Source organism: Heteronotia binoei, chromosome 12 (genome assembly GCF_032191835.1).
Source record: "Heteronotia binoei isolate CCM8104 ecotype False Entrance Well chromosome 12, APGP_CSIRO_Hbin_v1, whole genome shotgun sequence".
NCBI classification, from domain to species: Eukaryota; Metazoa; Chordata; class Lepidosauria; order Squamata; family Gekkonidae; genus Heteronotia; species Heteronotia binoei.
The window spans coordinates 3,946,639-3,961,044 of NC_083234.1; the positions used below are offsets into that span (position 1 = coordinate 3,946,639).

General features: G+C 51.3%; 1 protein-coding gene across 1 annotated transcript in view; it reads left to right on the forward strand.

Annotated features, from left to right (window-relative positions):
* CADM1 (cell adhesion molecule 1) overlaps positions 1 to 14,406 on the forward strand; it is a 461,138-nt gene that overhangs the window by 358,958 nt on the left and 87,774 nt on the right. Inside the window, 1 exon segment of the mRNA XM_060251647.1 lies at positions 2,356 to 2,511. Coding sequence (XP_060107630.1) covers positions 2,356 to 2,511 — 156 coding nt within the window.

Sequence of the window (14,406 nt, forward strand, 5' to 3'; positions counted from 1 at the left end):
AGCTTTATGCCAGGGGTGTCAAACATGTGTGGCACAGGGGCCGAATCAGGCCCCCAGAGAGTTCCTATTAGGGCCCCGAGTGACTGGCTGTCCTCTGCTTCCTTCTCCCTCCCTCTTGCTTCCTTCTGCATAACAGCTTGATTTGCCAGGCTTGCTCAATCGCACAAGAGCTACAGAGCAAAACCTCTATTTTCTCCTCAGGGAGGTTGAGGCTCCTCCCTTAGGAGGAAGGGGAGATAGATAGCTTGCTTTGCCAGGCTCTCTCAATTGCACAGCAGAGCTACTGAACCAAGCCTCTCTTCCTTCTATTGGCTGAGACTCCTCCCCCCCCCCGTCCCCTGGGGAAAGAAGGAAAGAGCCAGAGCTTCCTTTGCCCAGTTCCCTGGATCCCGTGGGAGAAATTTTTTTTTTTTAAAAAAGCACCATTAAGACCAATGAGCATATGTAATTTTAAGCCAGTGTAATTTTAGGGTTTTTTTTTAAATCTTTAATGGTGTTTGCCTGTGTCCTTTATGAAATTTATATCTCTGCTACCTGGCATTTCATTCTATGGCCCCGCTTTGTCATAATATACATGGCATGACCTCTGCCAGTCAGGGCTTCTAGGGCCCCACCTTCTGTCTCCGGTTGAGCCATTGCAGAGAGCACAGGCTCAATTCACAGGCCGTATTTGGGGAGCCCTCTCTGCTGCTCGTGAAGCAACTCTGTTGGTTACTCCTGGTTGCTCGCATCCTGCGCCCATTGAGGCCGAGCAGCAGGTTCCTTCCAGACGCAGCACCCCACACAAACCGCTGCTCCCCCCCCCCCAAGGAAATCCTCTGCCCACACTGGCTCTTCCGCTGCACCTCCCACCTGCTAGCAGGGAAGGCTGCAGGCAGCTTCTGCTTTGGCCCACTGCGCCGCATTTTGCTGGGTCTTCAGTGGTACCACCATTTAAGTATTTTAATTACCCCTTTTAATTATGTAAATCCATGGAGTCAGTTTCCCTCTTAATTATTGATGATGGCTTTTGGCAGTGGCGTTGGAGGAAGAGGGCGGAGGATTTCGAGCTCCATTGACCGAAGGGCTTGGAAGGCATCCTGGAATCCCTCATCCTCCGTTCAGGGGAGTGTCGCCCTCCGGATTCAGCAGCTGGCGAGAGGTTAAACGCTCTCCGGCATCCTCCCCGCCCCCCGCGCCGGGCTGGAGGGCTGCCAGTTGCCAGCCCCCCACCAAGGCAGAACGGGTTGGCTCTGCTTTCTCACCAGAAATCCCCGCACGGTTCGTTATCCGTTCCCTGGACTGAATCCGGTTTCTCGCCAGTCACTTGGATTGTCCACGTACCATGAATGATCAAAGTAGGACGTATGCAGGTGGGCAGCCTAATACCCTTGTTTCTGGGCTGCTAACATACAGGGAACAGCTGGATTCGAATCCAGCAGCACCTTCGAGACCCACGATATTTTCAAGGTATAAGCTTTTGAGAGTCACGCTCTCTCCGCCTGAAGTACACGTGTGTGTACTTCCGATTTTGCAGTGACCCTATGAGTTAACGTCCTCCAAAACATCTGATCATGAAGAGCCTTGCTCCGGTCTTGGCAAACCAAGGGCCTTTGTGGTGGCTTCCTTGTTTGAGTCCATCCATCCGGGGAAGTGATGCTCTGTATTCTTGGTGCTTTGGGAGGGGGGGGGCACAACAGTGGGAGGGCTTCTAGTGTCCTGGCCCCACTGATGGACCTCCTGATGTTGTCTGGTTTTTTGGCCACTGTGTGACACAGAGCTTCTCCTACGTTCTTATTTCGGGGCTTCCTGTTTTCCTGCTGCTTTGACTTTTCCTATCATGATTGTCTTTTCCGGTGTGACTCATGTTTTTTCCTAATGTTACCAAAGTATGACAGCCTCCCTTTGGTCATTTTGACTCCTAAGGAGAGTTCAGGCATGAACTAAGACTTATGCCCCCGTCTCTAAAGTTGTTACTGGACTCCAATTTAGCTTTGGCTGCCCACTAAACCTAACTTACGTGGGTGGCCTGTGCAATACCGACACCAGTAAGGTCTTGCTCAAACACAGAGAGGGGAAGAGCACAAGATCTGGACATGTCCAAAGTCATAGAAGGAATAGAATTGGGCACTGTGCATTTGTCAGGTATGCAGATTTGATAAATTGCAAAGGGAAGTTTCCACTCTTCAGTGGAAATTGTACTGCGGGCAAGACCTCAGGTGTGACAATTGGTGGGGTGAGTGATTTCAGTAGCTGGGAAAGAGCTGCTGCAGATGGACGGAGAGGACTCGGGTCCAATGTTTTGCCACTGACCCGCCCTGCTCCCCTCTCCCCCCCCTCCTTCCCTCCCTCCTTCCCTTCTTCTTTCTCCACCAGGGAAGTCAGAAGTGGAGCAGTGGTCAGACATGTACACGGTGACCAGCCAGATCTCCTTGACGGTCAGGCGGGAGGACGATGGGGTCCCCGTCGTCTGTGAGGTGGACCATCCTGCCGTCAAAGACCTGCAGACCAAACACTACCTAGATGTAATGTGTGAGTACCAGAGACCACGTGGAGCTGCTGAAGTTTTAATAATAATAACGATAATGATGATGATGGTAATAATTCAGCAGTTCATTGTAAAGTGAATGTAAAGGATGGAGTTTTGGAAAGCTTTTTCTGGCCACTTTTGCAGCTGTTTGGGGCTTTTATCCTCCAAGCTTGAACTTCTCCAGCTGAGCTCTGCCAAAGAGGGTTGACTAAGCCCTGCAAGGTTCATATGGAAAGGAACAGGTTTCTTTCACATTTGTCTGTTGCCGAAAGAGAGTTGGTACGATAAAACATCTAAGGCTTCCTCCTCTTCCCTCTCTTACTCCCACGAGGTGTAGGGTAAGCCTAGTTTGACCTGATCAAAACATCAAACTGCGATGCTGCCGTCTGGAGAAGGGTTTTCAGAAAGCCAGAATCTCCAGACTGTGACTTGCACGCTGGAAGGTGGGACATCTTAGAGCCTTTGAATGTTTGTGTGGTTGTTTCATAGAATCAGAGATGGAGGGGGCCTCTAGGGTCATCTAGTCCAGCCCCCTGCACAATGCAGGAAACTCACAAAAAACCTCCCCTACACACATCCTCAGTGACCCCAGCTCCATGCTCAGAAGATGGCAAAATCCTCCAGGATCCCTGGCCAAACTGGCCTGGAGAAAAAATTGCTGACTGACCCCAAAGTGGCAACCAACACCTCCCTGAGTTCTTTACTACCTGGGCTCTTCACATCTCTTTGCTACCTTTATAGTGCACTTTTCTCATTAAGACTCAAGTTGGATTCCACAGTGTGCTTGTGTCAAGGGCTGTCAAGCTGCAGGCTGAATCGAGGCAACCCTTCAGGGGCTTTTAAAGGCAAGAGGTACTCAGAGGTGGTTGGCCGTCGCCTGCCTCTGCACAGCAACCTTGGGCCTCCTTGCTGGTCTCCCATCCAAGGACTAACCAGGGCTGACCCTACATAGTTTCCAGGATCTGATGAGATTGGGCTACCCTGGGCCATCCAAGGCAAGGCAAGAGGCATTCAGAGGCGGCTGGCCATTGCCTGCCTCTGCGTAGCAACCCTGGGCTTCCTCGGAGGTCTCCCATCCAAGGACTAACCAGGGCCAACCCTGCTTAGCTTCTGAGATCTGACAGGATCGGTCCAGGCCGGGCCATCCATTTCAGGGCATAAATCGATGGGAAAGGAAAGGAAAGGCCCCCTGTGCAAGCACCAGTCGTTTCCCACTCTGGGGTGACGTTGCTTTCACAACGTTTTCACGGCAGACTTTTTGCGGGGTGGCTTGCCGTTGCCTTCCCCAGTCATCTACACTTTCCCCCCAGCAAGCTCGGGGGGGGGGGGGGAATGGAAGGATGGAAGGCTGAGTCAACCTCGAGCTGGCTACCTGAACCCAGCTTCCGCAGGAATCGAACTCCGGTCGCGAGCAGAGAGTTCAGACCCACAGTACTGCAGTACTGCTGCTTTACCACTCTGCGCCACGGGGCCGCTTCTAAATCAATGGGACGAGACCTCTGATAAGAAATGTACCGGGCCTAGCATTGCAGAAAGCTAAAACAAGCATAGGATAATATGAGGCGATCCAGGATGCTTCAAGTTCAAATGTCACTTTGGCCACAGACTCACAGTGTGGCTTTTCTGAAGCCATTTTTTGCCCCTTAAAGCACTTTCAGATTAGCCACCCAATCAAACGTGATGTACGTGCTTTTTTACAATACACGTGTACCTTTTAGAAGATGGTTGCCCTGATATCCCTCTCGCCAAACTGTTGTGCTTGGCTTTAAGCCGCATCTTTCCATTTCACACAGAACCAGGGAACGGACCCAAGAGTGTGTTGCACAGAAACTATCCCCAACATTATAGCATTTTGGGTGGCCCTGAGCCACAGTGGAAAGGGTTGGCCTCTCTAGGGGTGTGATGAGATCCAGCTAGAGCAACATCATTCAAACACAGTTTGAGAGCCAGTTTGGTGTAGTGGTTAAGTGCGCGGACTCTTATCTGGGAGAACTGGGTTTGATTCCCCACTCCTCCCCTTGCAGCTGCTGGAATGGCCTTGGGTCAGCCATAGCTCTCTCATCTGGGAGAACTGGGTTTGATTTCCCACTCCTCCACTTGCAGCTGCTGGAATGGCCTTGGGTCAGCCAGAGCTCTCTTATCTGGGAGAATCGGGTTGGATTCCCCACTCCTCCACTTGCAGCTGCTGGAATGGCCTTGGGTCAGCCAGAGCTCTCTTATCTGGGAGAACCAGGTTTGATTCCCCACTCCTCCACTTGCACCTGCTGGAATGGCCTTGGGTCAGCCATAGCTCTCTCATCTGGGAGAACCGGGTTTGATTTTCCACTCCTCCCCTTGCAGCTGCTGGAATGGCCTTGGGTTAGCCGTAGCTCTCTCATTTGGGAGAACCGGGTTTGATTCCCCACTCCTCCACTTGCAGCTGCTGGAATGGTCTTGGGTCAGCCATAGCTCTCTCATCTGGGAGAACCGGGTTTGATTTTCCACTCCTCCCCTTGCAGCTGCTGTTAATGGCCTTGGGTTAGCCGTAGCTCTCTCATCTGGGAGAACCGGGTTTGATTCCCCACTCCTCCACTTGCACCTGCTGAGATGGCCTTGGATTAGCCGTAGCTATCACGGGAGTTGTCCTTGAAATGGCAGCTACTATGAGAGCCCTCTCAGCCCCACCTACCTCACAGGGTGTCTGTTGTGGGGGGAGAAGATATAGGAGATGGTAAGCCGCTCTGAGTCTCTGATTCAGAGAGAAGGCTGGGGTATAAATCTGCAGTCTTCTTCTTCTGTGTGAAGGAGCAAGGCCACTTCCATCTTGTCAGAGCAGATACGAGGCCAAAAATGTCTTTCATATGTGCTGCTCAACAACATCAGCATCACACAAGTAAGGCTCCCCGTGCTAATTTATTTCTTCTACTTCATTATGTTGTTCCCATTATGAGCATTCTGCTTACAATTTTCATATCGCTGGAAGTATTTGGGAAGTAATGTCCCTATAATGGGAAAACAACCCAAAAAAAAAATATCCGATACTACCTAAATGGGCAGATTGTGTCTGTCTTGCGACTGTGCTAATGTGTAATTCATTTATGCAAACTTAATGTCCATTAACATTTCTTGTAGAGCTCCATTAGCTTTAATAATACATTAGCACCTTTGTTAGGTCTGATCAAAAAAGCTTAACCACACGCGCAGGCTGGCAGATGAAAAGGGAAACAGCGACGTGGAAGTGATCACAGGGTGGCGGGCACTTTGGTGTGGCAGCTGCTTGTTTATCAGGGAGAGGGGGGCGCTGGCCTTACAGGTAGGCACCAAGGCAAGGCAGCTGTGCCACGTGGGCCCTTTCCGATCTGGCCTGTAAGGCAGGCTGAGACCCAGAGGGAATTTCTGCTGCGCCATCTCCGCTGCAGCAGACAGAGCAGCAACAGAGCGGGGAAGGCCTCTGGTGGCGCTCCTCTTTGTTCTGCTGAGGCCTCTGCGGGAGAAAGGCCCTTGGGCTGTACTCCTGGTAATTAAGGGAGGGGAAGGTGCGCCATGGGTTCACACAGGGCGGGGTTTTTTTGTAGCAGGAAGTCCTTTGGATGTAGCCAATCATAGAGTTGGGAGGGACCTCCAGGGTCATCTAGCCCCTGCACAATGCAGGAAAATCCTCCAAGAGCTTACAGCAGGGGTGTCAAACATGCGGCTCAGGGGCCAAATCAGACCCCGGAGAGCTCCTATCAGGCCCCCGAGGGCTCCTATCAGGCCCTCGAGGAAATGGCTGCCATCAGCTTCCTTCTCCCTCTCTCTTGCTTCCTTCTGCATCACAGCTTGCTTTGCAAGGCTTGCTCAATCACACAGGAGCTATAGAGCAAACACTCCATTTTCTCCATTGGCTGAGGGGCTCCTCCCTTGGGGAGGAAGGGGGAAAGATAGAGCTTGTTTTTTCCAGGCTCTCTCAATTGCATAGCAGAACTACTGTGCCAAGTCTCTCTCCCTTCTGTTGGCTGAGGCTCCTCCCCCCAGTCCCTTGAGTAAGGAAGGAAAGAGCCAGAGCTTCCTTTGCCCCGTTCCCTGGATCCCATGGGAGAAATACAAACAAAGCACCTTTAAGACCAACGAGTGCTAATGTTTTAAGCATGTTTTAAGTTTTTTTAAAGAAATCTTTCATTGTGTTTGTCTGTGTCCTTTATAAAGTTTATATCTCTGCTACCTAATCTTAAATAGGTACACAGATGGCCCAATGTGGCCCAGCCCAACGAGGTCTCATTTATGTCAGATTCGGCCCTCATCACAAAATGAGTTTGACACGCCTGGCTTATAGGGCTCTTCTTACAGGATCTACTGTAAGCTCTTGGAGGATTGGCTGCTTCAGGGGGGTGTAGCCTAATATGCAAAGAACTTCCTGCTAGAAAAGAAGCCCCGGGTTCACAGCTGTGCAGCGTTAATACAGACAGGAACTAATCTCTTTAGAATTTGTGTATTGCTTGGGAAAATGTTGGCATGCTGGCACATCTGAGGCTCCTGAGCTTCTTCCTCCCACACGGAGAAAGCGATTCGAAAGCTGAGCACTAATCTTTCTTCCTGGGGTGCTCCCCCCACCCCCACCCCCCGGCAGTCGTAGCACAAGATACCGCAAAGGAACATGATGTCCGCTTCTCAGCTCTCCGATGTCCAGATTACAGCGGTGTTTGATTTCAGGCTGGCCTTTCAGAGAAACGACACTTGTAAAATCAGGCGTAATTGTCGCGTTCTCCAGAGGGTTCGGTGGACCCCGGAACTCGCAATCAGAGCCAAGTGGCGCTCCCAATTACTGTTTCTCCGGCGCCACGTGACTGCTGCATCACCGCTAGGCATCGTACCATCTCGGGGAGCAATTAGTTTTGGGCTCCTGGCACAGGGCACAGCCCCAGATTTGCCCCCACGGCGGGGTCAGTACTGGAAGAGGAAGGGGAGGCCATAAAGAATCTGTGCATTCCCTGCCAGTGTATAGTTCCTGCTCAACCCACCCGTTCCCCTCTCCCAGTGCCTTCCTTTGATCACCGGAGCATTGCCAATGAATGCGCGATCACAGCCAGCGAATTTCGCACTTTGGTACACTTAGTACGAGATGGAATTCAGCAGGAAGTGGCTTGTAATAAAAGCGAGGGTATTAGCAGTCAAAATTCAAATTATCTACGGAGCATTTTTAAGGCAGCGCACTAATTATTGTTTGCTCAAAGACCTGACTGCAGGGAAGGCTGTGCAAGGGGAGGGGTGGGGGGTGAGAGCTGCACGGGGAAGGAGGGAGCCTTTCTCCATGGGAAATGAGACGGATTTGGACAGCCACGTTCTTTGCAGTGATTCGGTGTGAGGGGGGCCCATCAAGCCTGTGGGGGGCACCGTGTTCTCAGGAGTACATTGAACACATCAAGCTGCCTTATAATGAACCAGACCATCAAGGTCGGTATTGCCTACTCAGACTGGCAGCAGCTCTCCAGGGTCTCAGGCGGAGGTCGTTCACATCTCCTACTGCCTGGTCCTTTCAACTGGGGCACCAGCGGTTGAACCTGGGACCTTCTGGTGTAGTGGTTGAGTGCGTGGACTTACCTGGGAGAACCAGGTTTGATTCCCCACTCCTCCACTTGCACGTGCTGGAATGGCCTTGGGTTAACCATAGCTCTCATAGGAGATGTCCTTGAAAGGGGAACTTCTGTCACAGCTCTCTCAGCCCTCACCAACCTCACAGGGTGGACCTGAGAGTCAATTTGGTGTAGTGGTTAAGTGCACTGACTCTTATCTGGGAGAACCGGGTTTGATTCCCCACTCCTCCACTTGCACCTGCTGGAATGGCCTTGGGTCAGCCATAGCTCTGGCATAAGTTGTCCTTGAAAGGGCAGCTGCTGTGAGAGCCCCACCCACCTCACAGGGTGTCTCTTGTGGGGGAAGAAGATAAAGGAGATTGTAAGCCACTCTGAGTCTCTGATTCAGAGAGAAGGGCAGGGTATAAATCTGCAATGATTTTTCTTCTTCTTCATGCCAAGTGGATGCTTTACCATTGAGCCATGGTCCCCCTCTAACACTTGGAGGACTGACTACTGGAGTCTAAGCTTGGAAGCAGTGAAGGGTTGCAGGCAGAGAAATTTAGCATCTTTTGTTGAGAGCTTTTGGTTGAAAGTTCAGTGTGTATCGTAAGAGATAGACTTTGGTAGCCTCTTCTGAACCACAGAAGGCTGGTCCCATCCCACTGCTCCAGGGGCCCTCCTGACTGGCCACTTTGGGTGCATTAGCTTCCTTTGTATCCCACAACAGAAGACTAACCAGGCTGGAGATGTTTGTGCTCTTCCAGGTTCCTTTCTGCAGTGCAGAGAAATTTAACAAGAAGAAGACTGCAGATTTATACCCCGCCCTTCTCTCTGAACCGGAGACTCAGAGCTGCTCACAATCTCCTTTATCTTCTTCCCCCATAACAGACACCCTGTGAGGTGGGTGGGGCTGAGAGGGCTCTCACAGCAACTGCCCTTTCAAGGACAACCTCTGCCAGAGCTATGGCTGACCCAAGGCCATTCCAGCAGCTGCAAGTGGAGGAGTGGGGAATCAAACCCGGTTCTCCCAGATAAGAGAGCTATGGCTGACCCAAGGCCATTCCAGCAGCTGCAAGCAGAGGAGTGGGGAATCAAACCCCATTCTCCCAGATAAGAGTCAGTGTACTTAACCACTACACCAAAATGGCTCTCAGGTCCACCCTGTGAGGTTGGTGGGGGCCGGGGGAGCCGTGACAGAAGTTCCCCTTCCAAGGACATCTCCTATGAGAGCTATGGCTGACCCAAGGCCATCCCAGTAGCTGCAAGTGGAGGAGTGGGGAATCAAACCTGGTTCTCCCAAATAAGAGAGCTCTGGCTGACCCAAGGCCATTCCAGCAGCTGCAAGTGGAGGAGTGGGGAATCAAACCTGGTTCTCCCAGATAAGAGTCCGCACACTTAACCACGACACCAAACTGGCTCTCAAGAACATCCGTTGTGGATCAGACCAGTTGCCCACCTAATCTGGCATCCTGTCTCATGGACAGCCAGATTGGAGAGCCAGTTTGGTGAAGCGGTTAAGTGCATGGACTCTTATCTGGGAGAACCAGGTTTGATTCCCCACTCCTCCACTTGCAGCGGCTGGAATGGCCTTGGGTCAGCCATAGCTCTGGTCGAAGTTGTCCTTGAAAGGGCAGCTGCTGTAGGAGCCCACTCAGCCCCACCCACCTCACAGGGTGTCTGTTGTGGTGGAAGGAGATAAAGGAGATTGTAAGCTGCTCTGAGTCTCTGATTCAGAGAGAAGGGCAGGGTATAAATCTGCAGTTTTCTTCTTCATATGCTCCCTGAGGGTTTGCAAGAACAAGTATTGTTCTCCCCAGCACAACTCTGGGAAGGGTGTCTGCCTGTAAACATGAAGATGCCATTGAGTCATCATGACTAATAGAGGAGAAGCCAAGGTTCAGCACTGGAGCATCTTCCTCTCAGGTCCCCTGCAGCTCCCATTCCAAGGCTGGGATTAGAGTGGAAGACCCTTGTTAGGGAGGTTCCTTTAGCCAGAGAAGACAATGCAATAAAAAAGGCCAATGCTATACTGGGGATTGTTGGAAAGGGAATTGAAAACAAATCAGCCAGTATTATAATGTTCCTGTATAAATCGATGGTGCGGCCTCATTTGGAGTACTGTGTACAATTCCAGTCACCACGCCTCAAAAAAGATGATATAGCATTGGGAAAAGTCCAGAAAAGGGCAACTAGAATTATTAAAGGGTTTCGAACACTTTCCCTATGAAGAAAGGTTAAAACGCTTGGAGCTCTTTAGCTTGGAGAAATGTCGACTGCGGGGTGACATGATAGAGGTTTGCAAGATTATGCATGGGATAGAGAAGGTAGAGAAAGAAGTACTTTTCTCACAATACAAGAACTCGTGGGTATTCAGTGAAATTGCTGAGGTTTGAATGGATAAAAGGAAGTACTTTTCCACCCAAAGGGTGATTAACACATGGAATTCACTGCCACAGGAAGTGGTGGCGGCTACAAGCATAGACAACTTCAAGAGGGGATTGGATAAACATATGGAGCAGAGGTCCATCAGTGGCTATTAGCCATAGAGTATTGATGGAACTCTCTGTCTGGGGCAGTGATGCTTTGTATTCTTGGTGCTTGGGGGGAGGGGCAACAGTGGGAGAGCTTCTAGTGTCCTGGCCTGAGTGATGGAGCTCCTGATGGCACCTGGGTTTTTTTGGCCCCTGTGTGACACAGAGTGTTGAACTGGATGGGCTATTGGCCTGATCCAACATGGCTTCTCTTATGTTGGATAAGCATATGGAGCAGAGGTCCATCAGTGGCTATTAGCCACAACTTATCATTGGAACTCTCTGTCTGGGGCAAGTGATGCTCTGTATTCTTGGTGTTTGGGAGGGGCACCATGGGAGGGCTTCTAGTGTCCTGGCCCCACTGGTGAACCTGCTGATGGCACCTGGGTTTTTTTGGCCACTGTGTGACACAGAGTGTTGAACTGGATGAGCCATTGGCCTGATCCAACATGGCTTCTCTTACGTTCTTAATAATGTCTTGAAATAGACCTGACGCAGTACAAAGCAACTTTGCGTGTTCACTAGCCACTGGTTGGATTTATCATCCATGCAGTTGTCTAATCCCCTTTTAAAGCCAACTAACCCAGTTGCTCCAGTTACAGTTCAGATTAACCCTCCAATCTCACACCAAAGAGAAATCTGCCAATGACCAAACAAATTAGGATGTAGGGAGGGGAGGAAAGGAAGCTCTTTAAGAATCTGACTCCTTTGATTAGATTTCCCCTTCCATACAAACACCTAAAGGGTGGGATGGCTTCGTTGAGTTTGCAGGCCAGTGGAGAAGGCCCCAGTTCCTGTGGGGGGATCCAGAGGGAGTCAGGTTTTAAATTGGTGCAGGAGAGCTTCCTGTGTTGAGAAGATTTAACTCTGCATCCGGCGGAGCCCTGTGAATATGCTAATAGGAGTGCTTGCCAGGAGAGGTTTGTCCACATGCCTGCTGCAGCTATTGTTCTAGGCCCGTCAGTGATTCCATTAGAAGCAGAGACCTCCTGCCGAACGCCTGCACTTTGTTGGGAATCGGCATGCAGGGTCTCGGGCTGTCAGGTTTGACCTATTTAACTAAGGTTTTGAGAACAGTTCATTTGAACTTCCCTTTTTTGTGCCACAACTCGAAACGAAATGATGGATCTGGGTTTCTTTCTCTCTCTTTTTTCCCCCTCCTCCCTCCAGCCCCCCACCCTCTTCCTCTGTGTTTCTTTTAAGTTCATTGTGAGAACTTTTAAGAATTTGGCAAGCAACTTATGGGTTGTGTTGCTGAACCGTGTTGAGTAGAAGCACCGGAAAGAAGGCAAAACTCAGATCTATTTGAGTTGCCGATGCGGGGGAGGGTAGCAGAACCTGGGAGAGGTGGGCAGCCTCCTGGTACAACAGTAGAGATGTGGGCAGCAGGTGCACAGCACCCCATGGCAGCCTCCTTGTGGATTTTACAGGCCCCCTCCCCAAGCCTTGGCTTCCCCTCCCCCTCGGGACCCCGCCCCCCAGTCACCTCAGCACATGAAGCAGAGAGTGGCACCGGCAAGCTCTCCCCTGAAGCCCTCTGAGCAGAGTTGGGTGGGTGGGTGGGCAGATTTCGAAAGCTGGGTGGGCAGGTGGGCAGCCGGCCACACCCCCTGCTCCCAGCAGCCCTTAGTCCTGCCATAAAGAGCTGGGGACTCCATGGGCTGCCTTGTTTTCCACCACCATGAGCCTGAACGGTAAGTTCTTGGGTGGGTGGGAGGAAGGAGAGGCCCCTAGATTGCACAGGCTTGAGTCCTTTCGGGGTGGGAAGGGAGAGAGGAGGGCTGCCAGGACGTGCCTCCCCAAGCCAGCGTGTACAAACCACGTGCGTTCCCTGCTGCTCCCGGTTGGGGAAGGGCACAGGAAAGCAGGGGAATGAGGACGGAGCACAGAGATACAAATCAGCCTTCTTTTGAACTTCGGAACTGGAAGTTGATCGCTGCAGGCTGAGCTCCAGGAAAGATAGAAGGGGAATCAGAGCTTATATGCAATTTAAATCACACTGCAGGGGGGAGGGAGAGGGGTGGTCCCCAGCCTCTCCAGCTTCTTGCTCTCACCCCCATGGCCGCCCCCCGTGGCCCGCTCCCCCTGTGACTCTTAGCTACGGGGCTGTTGGGCAGTCACCTTTTGCAGCCCTTTATGATTCTGCTTTCCAAACGGCTCTTCTGCATAGCCTGGAGTTCATGCTGTGAGCGTGAGGGTGCCGGCTGTTTGGTTCTTTGCATGAGCGGTGATGCCTTGAGCTTTTGTGACATGGCTGATGCCTGATAAATGTAGGGTTGCCAGCTCCAGTTTGGGAAACTCCTGGAGTTTGGGGAATGGAGCCTGAAGAGGGAAAGAACCTCAGCAGGGCAAAATGTTGCAGCGTCCACCCTTCAAAGCATCCCTTTTGCTCCAGCGGAACTGATCTCTCTGTAGTCTGGAGATGAGCTGTAATTCCAGAGGATCTCCAGGTCCCACCTGGAGGCTGGCATCCCTGCGTGACGACTGTGCTGCAGTCAGCTATGCAGTGTACAGCAGGGGTGGCCAACGGTAGCTCTCCAGATGTTTTTTTTGCCTACAACTCCCATCAGCTTCAGCCAGCATGGACAATGGCTGGGGCTGATGGGAGTTCTAGGCAAAAAACAACTGGGGAGCTATCATTGGCCATCCCTGGTATACAGAATCCTTCTGACTGTACAAAGAAGTCCTTTTAGGCCACTTTTACTAATTTGTTGATCGATATGTGCTCTGTTTCAGGAACAATACGTTTTAGTTGCCATCAGACTTGAGTGTTTGTGGATCTCTTTCTACTGTGAGCAGGTTCCGATGATGGGGAAAAGCCAGGGGAAATACCTGGAGCCTCCCTTGATTGTCAAGTTCCCATACAAGTCTAGGAACAACACAGGGTGGTTCGTGCTCTTCTTCACTTGACCTCATTTCTGGTTGGGTGGGTTGTGCTCTCGGTTTTGCTGGCAATCTTTGAAAGCTCCAAGCTTGACCTCCTGCATCTGTTCCTAAATGGGAACATTTGGACGAAGCTAAGATGATGCTTTCCCATGAAAGAGTCTCATTCTTGGGTGATTGGATGGGGGACGCTGTGCCTCAAAAAACACCAAAAACGTGCAGAACAACTGCGGTCCAGAAGCATCCTTTAACCAGGAGGCCCATCAGTGGCTATTAGCCGCAGTGTATTCTTGGAACTCTCTGTCTGGGGCTCTATATTCTGTCTGCTCTATATTCTTGGTGTTTGGAGGTGAGGGGCAACAGGCTTCTAGTGTCCTGGCCCCACCAATGGCCCTCCTGATGGCGCCTGGGTTTTTTGGCCACTGTGTGAAGAAGAAGAAGATATTGGATTTATATCCCGCCCTCCACTCCAAAGAGTCTCAGAGCGGCTCACAATCTCCTTTACCTTCCTCCCCCACAACAGACACCCTGTGAGGTGGGTGGGGCTGAGAGGGCTCTCACAGCAGCTGCCCTTTCAAGGACAACCTCTGCCAGAGCTATGGCTGACCCAAGGCCATTCCAGCAGGTGCAAGTGGAGGAGTGGGGAATTGAACCCGGTTCTCCCAGATAAGAGTCTGCTCACTTAACCACTACACCAAACTGGCTCTCAGCTACACCAAACTGGCTCTGTGATACAGAGCATTGGACTGGATGGGCCATTGGCCTGATCCAACATGGCTTCTCTTGTCTTATGAAGCAGAGTGTCCCGGTAATATCTTTTTGTCAGAAGCAGGGCTGTGGTTGCTGGATGCCTGCTGCAAACGCAAGATGCCAGAAATTGTTTCTACACTTGCACAATGGTCACCAACCCCTTCGTTTCTTCATGGGACTGGATCCAAATGGGGTGGGGGTG